Source organism: Equus quagga, chromosome 7 (assembly GCF_021613505.1).
Source record: "Equus quagga isolate Etosha38 chromosome 7, UCLA_HA_Equagga_1.0, whole genome shotgun sequence".
Lineage (NCBI taxonomy): Eukaryota > Metazoa > Chordata > Mammalia > Perissodactyla > Equidae > Equus > Equus quagga.
Window position 1 is genome coordinate 48,172,475 of NC_060273.1, and position 17,314 is coordinate 48,189,788.

Genomic DNA, 17,314 nt, shown 5'->3' on the forward strand with positions numbered 1-17,314 from the left:
AGGCTGGAGATTACAGTACTGAGATGAGGAAGAGGGCATTTTCTGGTCATCTTCAGGTCATCTGCGCAGGTGCTGCCCTTGCAGTGGGGCTTGATCTGGTTCAGGCTGGTTGATGCTGACATGGCTCTGAAAAACAACCTTGAGGGAGTGTTAAGCTCCTTTAAACTTCCTTCGAGTTACTTAGGGAATACACTGGTGACACTATGGCAGACCACAGGCAAATCCAGCAAGCAAAAGAGGGGAATGTTATTTTACAGAGAAAAGGGAGGTAGTTGGGAGGGTTTGTTTTGAGAGGAAGTCCATCCGAAGAACGCAGGAGTTCAGGTGATGACAGGTTCTCATTGGCTTAGTTGCTGGGGTAGTCAATTTCCTCCAGGAAATGCAATGTGCATCTTTCCTGTTGAGGCCTCTAATTTACCATTCTTTCCTGTTGACCGTTCTTCTTGTTGGGTCTTGTTGACAATCCTTCCTGTAACTGCCCTTCAGTGGTACTGTGTGGGAGCGCCCCCTTCTGGCCTCCTGACTCCATTTTAAATAAAGTTTCCTTTTATTAATTTTCACCATATAGATCCTCAGTGTATGTGTGTGCTGGCATATGAAGAAGATTCCTGAAAACAAAAATTACGGAAAGAAAATTAGACACCAAATAGTCTCCTACCCCAAGGTTTTAGCGACTTCATTGGTATTTTTTGGCGTCTACAAACCTTTGAAGACTCCAAGAATTTCTGGTTGGAGTGGTAGGGAAGAGAATTGGGGAAAGAAAAGGGCCTCATTTCCTAAGGCCCTTCTCAGAACCTTGTGCTTTCTTTGTGGACTCACGTAGTATTTATGACCTTATGACACTCCCCTATGCTGCTGGGGGAAATGTAGGTGGTTAGAACCTCTTCATGAGTGTTTTGGCAATATCTATGCAAATAAAAAAGTGCATATGTGCACAATGAAGTTTGTATATTCATGCCAGTATTGTTCTACAAGCAAATTCATGGACACTAAATGTCCATCAAGGGGATCACTTGAATAAATGATTTTACATCCATCAAGAAGAATGAGTCACCTGCATATACTGATAAGAAATGATTTCTTACATGTGTTTAATACAGACAGCAAGTTATGTAAGAAGTGCTACTGTTTTTCAGAGGAAAGGGGATAGACAAACATGTATCTACCTTTCCCAAGCTGCTTATTTACACTTACACTATCACTGGAAGGCCACATAAGAAATTTAATAATATTTTTTGGAAGAGGACTTTCGGGACATGAGGAAAGGAAATTAACTTTTTACTCATTTTTTTTTTGTACTTTCTACATATGTTACCAAGTACATGTGTTACTTTTTAAAAAAGATTTGTTTTTAAACTTTTAATTTTGAGATAATTGTAAATTCACAAGAGCTTGCTTTTTTAAACAAATTTCTAGCTGCCGAATCACCTCCAAAACCCTCCCCAGCCCACAGCCCTTCTCCAGGGCCTGGCTGGCGCTGGCTGCTCACCATCCGTTTAAGGTAGGGGTGTTTAGGGTGGGGAATAATCCAATGTAGGGGACACAGGTAGACACTGACTTTTTACTCTGTATCTTTCATATTTTTTTTGCGTATATAATCATGTGCATATAGTGTCTTTTAAAAACAAAGAATTTATATAAATAGTTCCCAGAGGCTGGCCCTGGCATAGTGGTTAAGTTCAATCGCTCAGCTTTGGCTGCCCCGAGTGAGTTTGCAGTTCCCATCCCAGGCACGGAGCTACACACTGCTCATCAAGCCATGCTGTTACCGTCCCACATACCAAATAGAGGAAGACTGGCACAGATGTTAGCTCAGGGCATATCTTCCTCACAAAGCAAACAAATCTCCAGAGATGCCTCAACACCTTTTCCCCTCTCCCTTGCGCTGACCCCACAAACCCCCAGCCCTTTACTCAGGACAGGCTCACCAGCTGGTCCTTCTGCAGTAAGAAGTTGAAGGCATTCTGCGCTAAGTGAGGGAGCTGTGGGGTGGTGAGCAACCCTAGAAAAAAGGTGTTTTACTGATGGGAAACAAGTTTAGAAGTATAGCGTTGGTTTCCGTCTTCGATTAAATTTGGGACACAAATATATCTATCAAGCAGTAGGTAAGGGGGAAACACGGACCCTTAAAACCTCAGAATGTTTAACTGTGAAGGAAATTTAAAGCGGAATCACTACTGCTTGAAAAGGCAACAAACGGGCACGCGCTGCATGCCGGGGTTTGTAGTCCCTTCCGGGTGGCCTACAGTGCTGTTGCGCGGGAGCGAGGCCTCTTCCGAGCGCATGCGTGCGCTGACGGCAGCAGGACTGAGTGTTCCCGGGCTGCGGCGGCTGCCCTGGTGTCCGGGAGTTGGGCATGGCGGTCCCCGCGGCGGCCATGGGGCCCTCGGCCCTGGGCCAGAGCGGTCCCGGCTCCATGGCCTCCTGGTGCTCAGTGACCAGCGGCCCGACGCGCTACGTGCTTGGGATGCAGGAGCTGTTCCGGGGCCACAGCAAGACGCGCGAGTTCCCGGCGCACAGCGCCAAGGTGCACTCGGTGGCCTGGAGCTGCGACGGACGTCGCCTGGCCTCGGGGTCCTTCGACAAGACGGCTAGCGTCTTCTTGCTGGAGAAGGACCGGTTGGTGAGCTGCCAGGGCCCGGCCCGGGCCAGGGACAGAGGGCTGTGGTGAAGCGAGGTGTAGTGGTGAGGAGAGAATGGCGGTGAGGGGGGCGGAGCGGGTGAAAAGAAGGGAGGAGGCGAGGGGAGGGGTGAGGAGGGGGTGTGGTGCGAGGAGGAGGAGTGTGGGGTGTCGAGGGAGGGTGAACGCGCTGCGGTGGTAAGGGGTGAGGAAGCAGTGTGGTGGAGAGGGAGACAGTGATGGGAAGGGGGAGGTGGGGGTGTGTAGGGAGCACGTAGTAAGGGGGGGTGAAGATGACGGGGAGTGGAGGTGAGGACAGAGTGAGGACTGGTGGTGAGGAGGGGGGTGGGCCTGGGGTGAGGTGGGGGTGTGGGGGAGTGGTAGGAAGGAATTGTATGGTGGCGAGAAGGGCCCCTTTGAAAATGATAGGGCCTCCTGTGGGGATGAGCAAGTGGGTTGGGAACCTTGGTAGCAGAGTGAAAGTGGAAAACCAGAAAGAAGGAGGAAGGCTAGGGAGGGCAAGGAGTAAGGGCATTGATGTGGGACACAGCCTCTGCACAGTTCAGAGTGATTGAGGAGGAAGAGGGGGTGGGTACTGGGAAGAGCTTTGGGGAAGAGGCTTGGAAGGACTGGACTCTTTTTTTAATTATCCAGATTTTTCTTGGTCACAAGATACCTTGGTTTGAATAAGGTTAAGTTACATACGGAAGCAGGTACATATGTGTGAAGTGACATTTGGATTCTGTTCTTTCAGGTCAAAGAAAACAATTATCGGGGACATGGGGATAGTGTGGACCAGCTTTGTTGGCATCCAAGCAATCCCGACCTCTTTGTTACTGCGTCTGGAGACAAAACCATTCGCATCTGGGATGTGAGGACGACCAAATGCATTGCCACTGTGAACACTAAAGGTGACTTCAGAGAGGGGGCAAAAGGAAGATAAGCTACTTATATTCATTCAACAAGCATTTTTCAAATATCTTTTCTGTGTGTGGTCCTGTGCTAGGTGTGCGACGTCCTGAGCTGAATAAGACAGTTTCCAGCTCCAAAGACCTCATGGTTTAGTGCAGGGAAAGAGGCATATGCATTAAAAAAAATTAGCATAGTATGACATGGTCTTATAGTGGAGACGTTGATAAGGGAGATACCCAGAATGGAAACACTTGTCTGCCTGGAGGAGGCAGTGAAGGCCTCACGGAGCGAAAGTGGTCAGGGTGCAGTGGGTGATGGGGAGGGAGGCACTTCTAGGAGGAAACAGCACTTGCAAAGGCATGGAGAACCTAGGAAACTGCTGATAGGCTAGAGTGGCTGATCTTGGACTGAATGGTCTTGATATCTGGGAGAAAATGACCTGGAAGTTGTACAGTAATTTATAGACTATTCTCCACCTGGTATTGTCTTATAAACCTTGAGGCCATTTATCGTATTCTATTGACTAAGATGTCATTGATTATAAGATGCGCCAATATTTTATATGCTGTCAGGAAGGAAAATAAAGCTTCTGGATAACCGTGTATTCCTCAAATTTTGAGATATATCCTGATGCATTTTCGGATGCATCATGGATAGTGAAATGTGGAAAAATATGTATTTTAGAATTGGTAAGGCTGATGAAATTTTTAATTGATGTGTTCAGTGTGGGCCACTGGACTTGGTTAAGACTTGTACCTGAAGGTGGAATGATGTAGTGCTTTGCCTAAGTATACAAAAGGTGATGCGTGCATAATTTAGGTGGCACTTGGATGACCATTAGAAACTGGTTACATATATGTTTTAATGTCTACTAGAAAAAAGGAACTAGCTCATAGAATTTATTGCTAAATTGAAGCTAAAATTTAAGTAAAAATTTTTTTGAGTCAATATTAAGAAAAATCTTGAATAAAGAAAGTATGGCTGTTACGTGGAGGGGAAAAAAATTGTGAAAATGGCATGTAAATTACTGGAGTTTGCAAAATGCTGGTGTAAGAGAGAATAAGAGGCTTTAGAGTCAAATCTGAGTTTAAAATCTTGGCTCTGTTACTTCGTACCTTTGACACTGGCTCATCTCTCTTATCTTGCATCTCTTCATCTGTAAAATGAGGATAATGAAGTGTCCCTTAGAGAAATAAGTGAGGACCAAATGGGGAGATTTGTAGATGAATGTGCTGGACTCATAGTTATGATCTGCAAGTGGTAGTTCTCTCCCGTTGACCAGGACCTTAATGAATGAGCTCTGGAGATAGCCCTGGTCTGTCTAGGCTAACAAAATAAACTTCGGGAGGATTATGGGCAAACGGTATTTTCTGATTATGTCTGGGTTCCCAGGGGAGAACATTAATATCTGCTGGAGTCCCGACGGGCAGACCATTGCTGTAGGCAACAAGGATGATGTGGTGACCTTTATTGATGCCAAAACACACCGTTCCAAAGCAGAGGAGCAGTTCAAGTTTGAGGTCAATGAAATCTCCTGGAACAATGACAATAACATGTTCTTCCTGACAAATGGCAACGGTTGTATCAACATCCTCAGGTGAGGGGGGTTCTAGCTTAGGGGACTGTCATGTCTCCCACTGGGTGCTGTGGTGGATCTAGTGTTGAAGCAGATGTGAGTCTATCCTGAAGGAGCCTAAAGGACAGATAGTAATAAAGAATTCTAACCTATATTAAGTATCTTTGAGCCAGGCACCTTATATTTTACTGAGTCCTCACGGAAATTCCAGGGTGTTGATGGTGTGTTTCCCATTTGGCAGATGAGGATCTGGGATTCAAAGAGGTTAAGTCACTAGTCAGCTAGTGAGTGCTAGAATTGGATGCACCTTGAATTATGGCTAATTCATACTTTTAAAGTCTCAGTTAAAATATCCCTTCCCCTCCAGGGAGGCCGTCTTCAGCACTTCCCTCCCCCAAGGTTAGAGGCAGGTTAGAAGCTTATTTTATGTACTTTCTGTTGGTGGCATTTCTCCTTCTACATTGTAACTGCATGTTTACTTGTCTGTATCTTACCTTAGACTGTACATTCCATGAGGGTAGGGACTGTATTTAACTTGTCTACTGTTGAATCCTCAGGGCCTAGCCCAGTGCCTGCTACACAAAGTAAGGATCTCAGTAAATATTTGTTTTTTCGATGAACAAAATTGTGGAATGAATATCAGGTCTGTCCACTTGTGGTCTTTCTACCATCCTAAGTGAGCAATGGGTTCTGTGATAGAGCGCCTGGGAGTTTGCTGTGGAATTCTAAGGAAAGAAACATCATATTGGGGGTCGGGGATTGAGTGAGCCAGCTTCTGAGCTTGACCCCGAAAGATGAGTAGAATTTTAAGAATCACTAAAAGGGCAAAACAGGTGTGAAGGAGCATGACTTATTTGGAGAGTAGTTGGTAGGGTTGCTGGGAGTGGTGGCAGGTAAAGTATCTGAAGAGATGGCCTGAAAATGGGAAGATAAAGTTGAAATATAATTTGGGACCAGATTATAAAAGGCCTGAAATTCTATGCTGAGCAACTTGAATTTTATCCAGTAATTTTGCTAGTGTATGTCTTCGTGTTGGTTAGTCTGGGTTCATATTCCCAGATATGTGGTGTGTCCTTTCAATATGTTGTTTGAAATCTTTTTTTGTTTCAGGAAAGTTTTCTTGAATTACAGTTTTTGATATTTGTTCTGTCATCTTTGGTTTTCTTTCTCAGTGTCTCCTATTATCGTCTTAACACCTCAGTCCTCTTCCCACAGTTTGATTGCTGCCTGTCTTGTTTCTCAGCTACCCAGAGCTGAAGCCTGTGCAGTCCATCAACGCCCATCCTTCCAACTGCATCTGTATCAAGTTTGACCCCATGGGGAAGTACTTTGCCACAGGAAGTGCGGACGCTTTGGTCAGCCTCTGGGATGTGGATGAGTTAGTGTGTGTTCGGTGCTTTTCCAGGTAAGTGACTCTGCCAGCACTTTTCTTGTTGGATAAATTAGTTGTACTTCATGTGGGTGAAATTGTGCCCTCCTCTTGTTAGGTTATTCTAATGTCTGCTCTGTCTCTTCTGTATCATAGGCTGGATTGGCCTGTGAGGACCCTCAGTTTTAGCCATGATGGGAAAATGCTGGCATCGGCATCAGAAGATCATTTTATTGACATTGCTGAAGTAGAGACAGGTAACTAAAACCCTCCCTGCCTTAAGGAGAATCTTCTGTCTTTCACCTCTGGCCATCAGGACTTCTTTTGTCATGTATTTCATCTCTGCACATCGCTAATAAACCAGTATTATCATAAATGAATTTGTCTCTTTAAGACAAATTTGTTTATTAGACTGTTATAGTCAGGTATGAGGGAGCAAAGAGTTAGGAAAGAAGGGGACAAGTCTGAAAGAAAGTGATTTAGGAAAATGTTTTACATTTTATTAACTCTTAATTCTTCTACTGTAATGAAAAATTTAAAATACAGAAAGTAGGAGGAAGAAAAGAGCATCACCTGTGGTCCCACCATCTAACTGCAACCTCTTCAAGTGTTTGTTCTGGTATATTTCTATCTTTTATCTGTATGTGAACTTAAAAAGATGGATTTTTTTTCATAATTTAAAGAATTATCAAAGTAGATGTGATTTGCTTTAAAAACAACAAAAGAACTTGAATATAGAAAAATGGGAGGAGAGTATACATTTTACAAAAGAATTTCCTCATGTACTTTTTAATGTAGCTTTATTGTTTTGGGAAATACATGGTACTTTGGTAAAAGAATTCAAACTCTATAGAAAATGTCAAAGAAGAAAGTAAAAAACTTGAAATGCCACAATTTAAAGAGTGCCACTGTTGGTGACATTGTGGTGAGTGTTGTCTAGCCATCTGGATAGACGTGCAGCTCCTTATGTGACCCTGGTTCATGTTATGCAGGGGTGCTCTCCCGCTGCTCTGGGACCCGCCCGCCTCACGGGCAGAATGATACAGCTTCTTACATGGCGATGGCTACTGAGCTCTACTGCCGCTTGTAATGGGGTTTAGAATTCCATTGAATATGCTAAGTATATCCTTGACTATATGTCAGTACATACTTCAGTCGCCCAACTATTAGGTGGCATCTAATCTTTGCACCATTATAAATAATGCTGTGAATATCCCTTATGTATTTCATTTTACTTATGTGGTTGTCCTTTTGGGTAAACCATCGAAGTGGGATTACTGAGTCTTAAGGTGTTCACATTTTGTGAAGGACTAAACCACCTCACAGAAAGGTTATTGCAGTGTTTGCTCTTAGCAGCATGCATGCATGTGCATGTTTTTCCCAGGCTGTCTTTGTGCAAGTTTCTTTTAATTATCTACCTTACCTAATACATGTAAAATATGATTTAATTCACATATAATCTTTTAGGAATATATAAAATATGGCTGTATTATTTTTTTTAATGGTTTAGACAAATACTTTTAACATGTCGGTTTGTTGAGTTTGTTTTTCATTTTTTCTATAACCCAGGTTAAAAATTAAAAGCAAGATGATTATCAAAGTAAAGTACAATTGTATATTTACAGCATTGTTTTATGCATCGATGGGAAACAGTCTAAATTTTCGTTATGATGCACTAATTAAATAAGTGGTGACACAGTCATGTTACAGTGTGCCAAGAGAAAGACAGTTTTCTGTGCACTGATGTGGAAGCTCTGCAAGACATGGTACTGAAAGAGCAAAGCAGGTGGCCAGTCAGTGCGTGTGATGTGTTTCCATTTAGGGAAAGAAACCAATGCTAACTCGGTAGAAAAACATTTAGAAGAACTCATATCAGACTCATGAGATTGGAGGAAGACTACAATAAGGAAAAGGATAAATGTAGATTTAAATTATTAATTATTATGGAAATCACTTAAACAAAATAAAAAATTTAGTTCCTCAGTCACCATAGGCACATTTCAAGGAGTCAGTAGCCACATGTGGCTATGGGAAGTGTATTGGACATTGCAAACATAGGACCTTTCCATCACAGAAGTTTCTGTTGTGCAGTGCTGCTCTGTACCCTGTACTGTTTGAATTTTATGCAGTATGTCTTCGTAGATTAGTTGGTAAAATAAGAGTAATACATGCTCATTATAGAATATTTGGAAAATGCTAACAAATATAAAGGAGAAATTAACAGTCATACATAGGTCTATAATTTAGAGATAACCATTGCTAACATTTAGTGTGTTTCCTTCTAGTCTTTTTTTCCTCCTATGTATCTATTTTTTGTGTTGTTGGAATCATACATTAGATACAGTTTTGTATCCTACATATTTTTAATGGGTAAATGTAAAACAAAGTGAGATTTAATTTTAATTGTATTCCTGATAGCATATATAATAGAACCGCATTTTAATACAGTCCACTTGATTTTAAGCTTTTCAGACGCACTGCAAAAGTCTATTGGAACTTTGATGGTCTGGAATAGTAATGTCAGTCTCACACAGTCAGCACCTTATTTATCGTTCAGAGATTAAACTTTCTAATAAGTGATCAAGATATTAAAGTTTATGAAGCCACATGGTTATTTGGGAAACATTTTAGAAGGCCTCGTCATGTCTACTCTGGTTTTCTTGAACTGTGTCTATTTCTTTATCTTTACCAATCCCATAGCAAATGACATGGAGTTAAAGGCCTAAAGAGAAACGAAAGAGGAGTAACAGACTCAAACCATTCTTTATGTCTGTAACTTAGAAATTTGCTCAGACAGATAGCTGTAGACTGCCAGATCCCAGCATCATGAAGAGTGGTTAACTGTCTCTGAAGTAGAATTACTTAAAAAAAACCTCTCTCTCTATATATATACACACAAACGTGCATATGTATATGAATGTATGTATTTTTAAACAGCTTTATTGAAATATAATTCACATACCATGTAGTTGACCAGTTTTAAGTGTATAATTCAATGTATCCTGCATTTTTAAATTGGTATCACACTGTAAATGTTTTACTACATTAATCTTAACCCTAAGGTTGAAAAAAGGTTAAGCAGGACTAAAGGAATAACAGCTTTGGGAAAATCATGTTTTATTTCAACAAGTAGAAGGAGTAAGATTTTGGGGAAAAGAAACCTATTTGCAAAGCATCATGGTTTAGCAGAAAGATCTGTGGCTTTGGAAACAGACTAATTTCATATGTTAACTGCTTCTCCCTTGAGGTGTGACTTAACTGTTAAGTTATCTGTTTCTATAAAATGGGGTTTAAAATTATTACCTGCCTTGCTGGGTTGTCATTATATTTTATTGAAATAAAGTATAGTTCATCTGATTCATAAGGGGTGCTCAACAAAGAGTAAGTCCTGTTACTGTTTTTTCAGGGAGTAAAGAATAGGGGTTCAGAGCATAGGCTTTTAAGTTAAGTTAACCTGCCTGTGTTCAGATCCTGCTTTGCCACCTACGGGCTTGTGACCTGTTTGTGCCTCAGTTTCCTCCTCCGTAAAATGGGGTAATGATTGTACTATCTCATGGGGTTATTAAGTGGATTAAACAAGTTAATATAGGTAAGTATTTAATGAGTGTGGTCTCTTATTAACATATTGATTGGTTTCTCTATGTTGATTTTTATAGGTGACAAGCTATGGGAGGTGCAATGTGAGTCCCCAACCTTCACTGTGGCTTGGCACCCCAAGAGACCTCTGCTGGCATTTGCTTGTGATGACAAAGACGGCAAATATGACAGCAGTCGGGAAGCAGGAACTGTGAAGCTGTTTGGGCTTCCTAACGATTCCTGATAGGAGGACCTGACGTAGGGAGGAGGCCCTGGCAGCGGCTTTCTGTTGTGTAATTAGATTGGTCTGTTCTCTTGGGGTTTGTGAGACCTAAAGTATTTGTGAATTGGTATAAATTATGAAAGTCTTTGGTCAGGTGCCCATTCCAGTTCCCTTCCCATTATGTTAGCTGTTCCGCTTCTTCCCTCCCGCATGAGGGCTTGCCAGTGCAGGTGAGGGCACTAGCACACCTTGTGCTCTGGGGACCTGCTGTCTTCCTGCTTTTGGGTGGATAGTGGACTTTGTTGGGCTTTCTTCTGCTTAAACAATACTGAGTTTGGAGGGGTGGGTGAGGAAGGGTGAGATGGGGATGGAGGTTTTTTATAATTAAAAAAGAAATATGAGCCAGGCTTGATGGCCTAGTGGTTCAACTTTGGTGCTCTCATTGCTTTGGTGGCCCGGCTTCCATTCCCAGTTATGGAACCACACCTCTCATCTGTCAGTAGCCATGCTGTGGCGGCAGCTCACATAGAACTGGACGGGCCTACAACAAGAATATATAACTATGCACTGGGGCTTTGGGGAGAAGAAAAAGAAAAAGAGGAAGATTGGCAACCGATGTTAGCTCACAGTGAGTCTTCCCCAGAAAAAAAACAAAAAAGAAATATATATAATTGTGAGACTTGAGCATTTAATAAAACTTTTTTAGAATAAGACTTTTAGAACTTTTAAAATTATGGTATTATCACCTGATTATATTATTACAGAGTGGTATAGTTTTGCATTTTAAAAAAATCTCAAATAGAGTTTAAAGGTTGTAGTTCTATCACTTAATGTCTTAACCAAGAACTCTAAAATGCAGGGACAGAACATGAAGTGCATGGACAATAGCAATCCTTTATATGTTGTGTATGTGTTTGTATTCTTGGCCTCCTTCTTCAAAGGATTTGTAGATAAATTTATAAACACTGAGAAAAGTAGTAAAATATAAATGAGAAATACAAAATCAGGATAAGACATAAATTAGAATAGAAAGTCAAGATGGGGGAAATTAAAACAGAAATATGTAAAGAATAAGGACCTAATAGAATGATGGAACTAAAATTTTGGCAAAGTGAAGAAGGATATAGTCAGCCAATTCTTATTAAAAAGAAGAGCACGTGCCAGCTCCTCGGGGAAAGCAGAGCTTTTGTTAGCTCTTACCTCCAAAAGGAATAGCTTGCATAGGGCATTTTACCTGTGAGCAATGTCTTCATTTTCATTGTATTTTAATTTATTTCAGTATTAAAAATAAAGAAATAGATCTCAGTAAGTGATGTTTGTAGAAAATTTTGGAAAAAGCAGGTAAGCAAAAAGAAAAATATTCCTAGCACCACGAGATAACCACTCTTAGCATTTTTGTGTATATCCTTCTAGGAGTTTTCCTATGCTCATATTTATAGATAAAAACATGTTTATCTATATAAAAATCTTGAAGGCTAGACAAATCAAGTATGACAAGATAAAGCATGCAAGGTGCTCAGCACCATATTGGGCAGTATTATAAATACTCACTAAATCTTAATAGATGTTTTTAGTTGTTGGACATTCCCTATGTGTCTGGTACTGTAATGAGCAGTTTTCATCAGCTAACTCAATTTTTGCCACAGCCTTCTGAGGCTGGGTTTTATCACCATCTTACTACCTCAGGGAGTTTAAGTAACAGTGTTACTCATTAAGTGGCAGTATTCAGATCTGGGTTTGTTTAAAGGCCCATACACCTTCTATTGCAATGGTTGTTCTGTTTCTATTTGCCATTCCTGTTTTACAGATGAGCAGACCTTGGCTCTGAGCAGTTGACTCTTGGCCCAGGTTACTGCGTGATCAGGTTACTGCGTGATCGATTGAGCCCAGTCTTCAGGCTCAGTAGTGTTTCCTTCAGTTCAGTCCCCAGAACAGCCTCTGCCTCCACTTGCCCTGAAGAATGGTCTTTTCAGTTGCAAACCAACTTGCCACCTCATTATGTCAGAAGTTCAGTGTTGTTCATGTCCCTGGGAATAAACTTTGGTGCACTGTTTCTTGTTTTTGCAATTATCTGTCATTCCTGTGGTTGCTGCTGTGTTTCTTTAGCATTAGAACCAGATGTCAAGGTTTTGGTCTAGATCTTTGATATTTGATTGATTCCCTCCTCTTCCGTCCATGTGGATTTTTTCCTCTGGGTTTGTGTAAAGTAGCGATCCACGCCACCTGTCACTTAAACAAGAAGAGATTTGTTGCTTTCACCTATGGGGCTGCTTGAGCAATAGGAAAACGTAGCCATGAGGAACAAGTTCCAGCTTGTGACAAGCCTCATGGACTGTCAAGGTCTTACTGACAACATCCTCTGTGTGCCTTGGCTTCATAGTCCTAGAGGGGCTCAGAAGTCTGGTCCTTCCTGGAGAAATGACATAATTTGTGCCAGACCTGGGACCCCTATGGTTTGAGTGAGTCTCCTAGTTCAGAAAGGAAGGATGCCATTCAGAATCACACCTGGCCGTTGATTATTCAGTCAGTCCAGGCGTATTATATAGTTACTGCTCCAGACACTAGCAAACCAGAAGTGGGTGGGGAGGTCTGCTCTGAGCTAGACTTTAGTTGGCAGAGAAAGTCTGGGATTTGTTGTGCCAATGACCCATTGCTGTGTTGACTGGAATTACAAGTCAAACTAAGAAATAGGTAGTTAATATTATGGTATTTTTTGCTGAGATTGTGGACTCTGAGATGAAATCAGGCGAGAATGAAACCTACCAAATGTTAAGCTTGTGTGAGGTGTGTGTGTGTGTTTTGAGGATTGTTCCCTTCACCCTAAGCTGTGTTAGGGTAAGGCTGTGCAGCAGGGGGCGAGGGGTGGGGAGAGTTCCTGAGAGAGTGTCTTGGAAAGCTAGAGCGGAGGTCCTGGCCAGAGGCAGTTAGACCAAGGAGCAGGCTAAGTCAAAAGCAGGCTATGCTTTCCACATCAGGAGACTGAGGTGTGGAGTAGCAGAAGAGGAATCAGGAAGAGGCCGATTCTGGAGGTCCCAGAGCAAAGTGTGTGTATCTGTGTGTTCCAGCTGGTTGGGGTGTGACATGTGGTCCTGCTCAGTTTAGAATGGCTGCTGGGGGGCCAGGGTGGATGGTGGCCAGCCCTCTGGCCGAAGTGATTAAGTTCATGTGCTCTTCAGTGGTTTGGGCCAGTTCGGATCCTGGATGCAGACCTGTGCACTGCTCATGAAGTCATGCTGCGGCGGCGTCCCACATAGAACAACTAGAATGACCTACAACTAGGATATACAACTATGTACTGGGGATTTGGGGAGGAAAAAACAGGAAGAGGAAGATTGGCAACAGATGTTAGCTCAGGGCCAGTCTTCCTCACCAATAACTATACTTTAACAAAGAAATGAAAAATGACCAGGAGTGGGGTGGATACACCCTTAAGCCCTTTTCTGTTCAAAGGTATATTTTACTCCCTAAGGATTTTAGTCATAAATGGGACCATGAAATGTATGCCTTCTTGGAAAGGAAAAAAGCCCATAGACAGAATTAAAAGATAAGCCCTATCTTTAAGGAGAGAAGTAGAGATCATATATATAGAAGTGCATTGCACACTCGGAAGTACCTATGTGTAGGTAAGATATTCTCTCCCTCTGACACTGGTGCAGTGGACATAAGGCTGGTTTCATACTTGAGCAGAACCAGATTTGAGTCCTGGCTCCAGCAATGATTGATCTAACCCACAGTTCTCATCCATAAAGTGGGGATGATGAATCCCCTTCTGCTTGGGTTGTTGGGAGAATTAACGAGATAAAGTATTTGTGAAGTGTCTAGCACAACAACTGGCACACGGGAGATGCTTAATACATCCTTTCCCTGTGAGGAGGAGCAGCTTCTAATGAGAACATGGGCTGGCTGCAGAGACATGTCATCAGTCTGTCAGCTGTCTTGGTTCTAAATGGCAGAGCTGAGCGAGCCCCGTTAATCATTCCAGGAGTAGGTACTGTGAAGGGAGGAGACTCATCCATCACACCCTGGGCATGGTGGGAGGTTCAGAGGAGAAATATTAGATCTGCTTTCTGCTTGTGGTCTGTTTGGGCCCATGATGGATATGTGTGCATGTGAACAGTGGAGCTTAAGTCAGAGCTGTGCGTACCAGTGGGGGAAATAGGAGTAGGAGGAGGGTAAAGCTCTTGTTGGCTGAGGTTGCTGGAAAGGATTGGATGGAGAGGAGATGGGCTCAGTGCAAGTCTTGAGTCTAGAGGATGTGACTACAGGCCAGGGGACATGTGAGAAGAGGTGCTGCAGCTTGGAGCAAAGCCGAGGTGGTGGCAGTGTCCTGGGATGTGGAGAAGATGGTCAGGTGGAATATGAGATGGCGTTGGGGAGAAAAGAGGGAGGGTGTCAGGCCCTGGGTGATGTCAGTTTGGGCTGATTGGTAGTGTGGCCTGGTGAAAGGTGGATACACGGGTTCAAATCCTTATTCTCCCATCACTAGTTGGGAGACTGGTCAAATTACTTCACCTTCATGAGCTGCAGTTTACTTAACTCTACCATGTCCATAATGACAGTTCAGCTTATGAGGCTTAAATGAATTGGCATATGTCAAATGCCTGGCACATCATGGATGTTCAATGAGTAGCTATTATTGTTATGCAGGTGTTAATAGGATATCTGTGTGCAAGATAAACCCTACCTTAGGAAGCTTTCCCTGTCTCCTAAGTTTACCACATTTTGTGCAAAGAAGGGTGAGTGCAGTGGGGTGGGATTTGGAGAAAATGAATGTTTAATACTTATTTTTTAATACCCATTTATAGAGCTAAGTCCCTCTTAACATGAGGGACACTAAATGGGAAGTATTCAGCCCATTGCAAATCTAGTAGCAGTTTACATGTTTGAAATTGTTGCTGACATGGAGCCACAAGCTGTTGAACTTCAAGTCATCCAGCATCTCAGTATCTCACCCCTTAGGAGAAGCAGGCAGAGTGTGAAAACATGCCCCCTCCCCACCCCACAACCAGCAGTGTCATAGCAACAAAGTCACAACTTGCCCTGGCTGGAATGCCATCAGGGATCTCTGGGGCCACCATGGATTGGCCAAGAACAAGTTGTTCGACCCCCATTTCCTTTTACCTTCTTGGTTAGGTTACTAGAATACAGGTCAGGCAATGGTGCAGATATAGCAAGGAATCTCAGAACATCTCGGGATGTCATTGGGGACCAACAGAGATCTGGGCTGGGCACAGGCCGATTTGTACCTGGTCATCAACTGTAGCGAGAGTGGAATTAAAGTCAACTTGGAGAAAAGTTTCTTCCCTGAAATATCACTGTGGAATTCAGATTGCAGATGATCAGGCCTGAGATTATTGAACGTTTATGATGGACTGCATCTCCAAGATGGCGGCTGAAGTGCTGTGTTCAACACATAGTAGGGGGAGGCCCTCTTGCCCTTTGTAGTAAGGGATCTTTGTTCGATCGATGCACTGTCTGAGCTTCCTCTGAGTGCTGGGCATTGTGCAAGAGAGAAGAAATATCAGACTACTATACCTCGGACCCATTTTACAGATGGAAACTGAGGTTCAGGGAGGTTAGGAACTTGCTCAGGGTCACCCGGTCAGTCAATAGTTTGAAGGCCATGTTCTTCTATTGTGTTATGCTTTACACATGGGTCCAAAATGCCAACTGTTTAGGTTCAGCCTAGATGCGGCTTACCAATCACACAGATGCAAAGGCTTGGGAGTCTTAGAAGATGGTTAACTATCAACGTTGTGATTCGTGTGGAGCTTTGTGGCAAAGTTGTCATGATGCTGATGGGCAGATACCAGAGAAGAGGTAAGGTTTGGCTTGGTAAAGTGAAAGGAAATAACAGGAGACAAGAAGATTCATTCATTCAACGAGTCACTCAGCACCCGCCCTGTGCCAGGCCTGGGCTCGGCGCTGATGGTGCAGATGTGAAGATCAGCCCATCTCTGCTCCAGGAACCTCCAGCTTGGTGTGGAGATGGCGCCAACACAGTGTGATAGCTGTTTCATAAAAGAGTGAGTCAGATTGCATCTCTCCCTTGCTGAAAACGCTGCAGTGTTTTCCTATTGAACTTTCCCCAGATCTGATCTTCCCAGACCGTGTCCTCAGCATTCAGGTCTTAATTTACCTCTTCTTTAATGTCGCCTCACTCAACCTGGTTGCATGATCTCTTCTCACTTGCTGTAAATTCACTCAGAGTACTTCTTACCATCGGAAGTTACTCATTCGTTTGTTTTGTGACCCAACTAGACTGCTGGTGTCTTGGGATCTTATTTGACATGTTTGTTGCTTTATCCCTGATATCTAACACTGTGCTCGGTACTACCAAGCAGGTGCTCAGTAAATGTTTATTAAATAAATGAATGGATGGGAAAGTAACAGTTTGCCAACTTGGCTGTTAACACTTGCTTTGAGGGGAGGGGATGTGGGGAGAGCGGGGGAGGGAAAGAAGCAGAGTGGTGGAAGCCGAGAAGGGTAAAGCCCTCATTTAACCCTCTCAGTGACCCAGAGAGGTGGGTGGTGTAACCCCCAGTTCACAGCGCATGAAACAGGCTCAGCGATTGCTTTCCGTCTCCTGAGACGGCTGTCAGGTGGAGGAGCAGGACCCCAATCTGTGTGCGGCTCCGAAGCCTGTCCTGTGGGTCAGTGGCTGTCCACTGGAACCACCTGACGTTCAGACCCCATCCCGGCCAGACTTCCCAGGGGTTCTAGCGTCCGGCTTGTTGAGAACCACTGCCATGGGCCCTGCTGTTTCTTCCATCTGCAGAAAGGTGAGTGGTGTCACAGAAAAGGCACAGGCGTGACGGTGAGTGTGGAGGAAGAAGGCTTCCTGAAGGAGGCGTTCAAGTTGGTCCTAGAAGAGTGGGTAGGAATTGGCCAGGCAGCCCTTGGAGGAGGTTTGAGGCAGAGGACCCGGTCTGGGAAAAGGCATGGAGACATGGGCCGTCTGGGCTGGCGAGGCCAAGGGCAGCGGTGGTGAGCAGTGGGGGGCGGCTTTCCTTTCACAATCCTTGCATCAAGGATGAG

At 43.4% G+C, this 17,314-nt stretch overlaps 1 protein-coding gene across 1 annotated transcript; it reads left to right on the forward strand.

Annotated features, from left to right (window-relative positions):
• Positions 1-2,307: 2,307 nt before the first annotated feature.
• THOC3 (THO complex subunit 3) lies at positions 2,308-10,885 on the forward strand. Its single transcript, XM_046668010.1, has 6 exons — positions 2,308-2,623; positions 3,375-3,531; positions 4,925-5,129; positions 6,352-6,513; positions 6,634-6,734; positions 10,134-10,885. The coding sequence occupies exons 1-6, from the start codon at positions 2,357-2,359 to the stop codon at positions 10,295-10,297; spliced, it is 1,056 nt and encodes a 351-aa protein (XP_046523966.1). The 5' UTR covers positions 2,308-2,356; the 3' UTR covers positions 10,298-10,885.
• Positions 10,886-17,314: the final 6,429 nt, after the last annotated feature.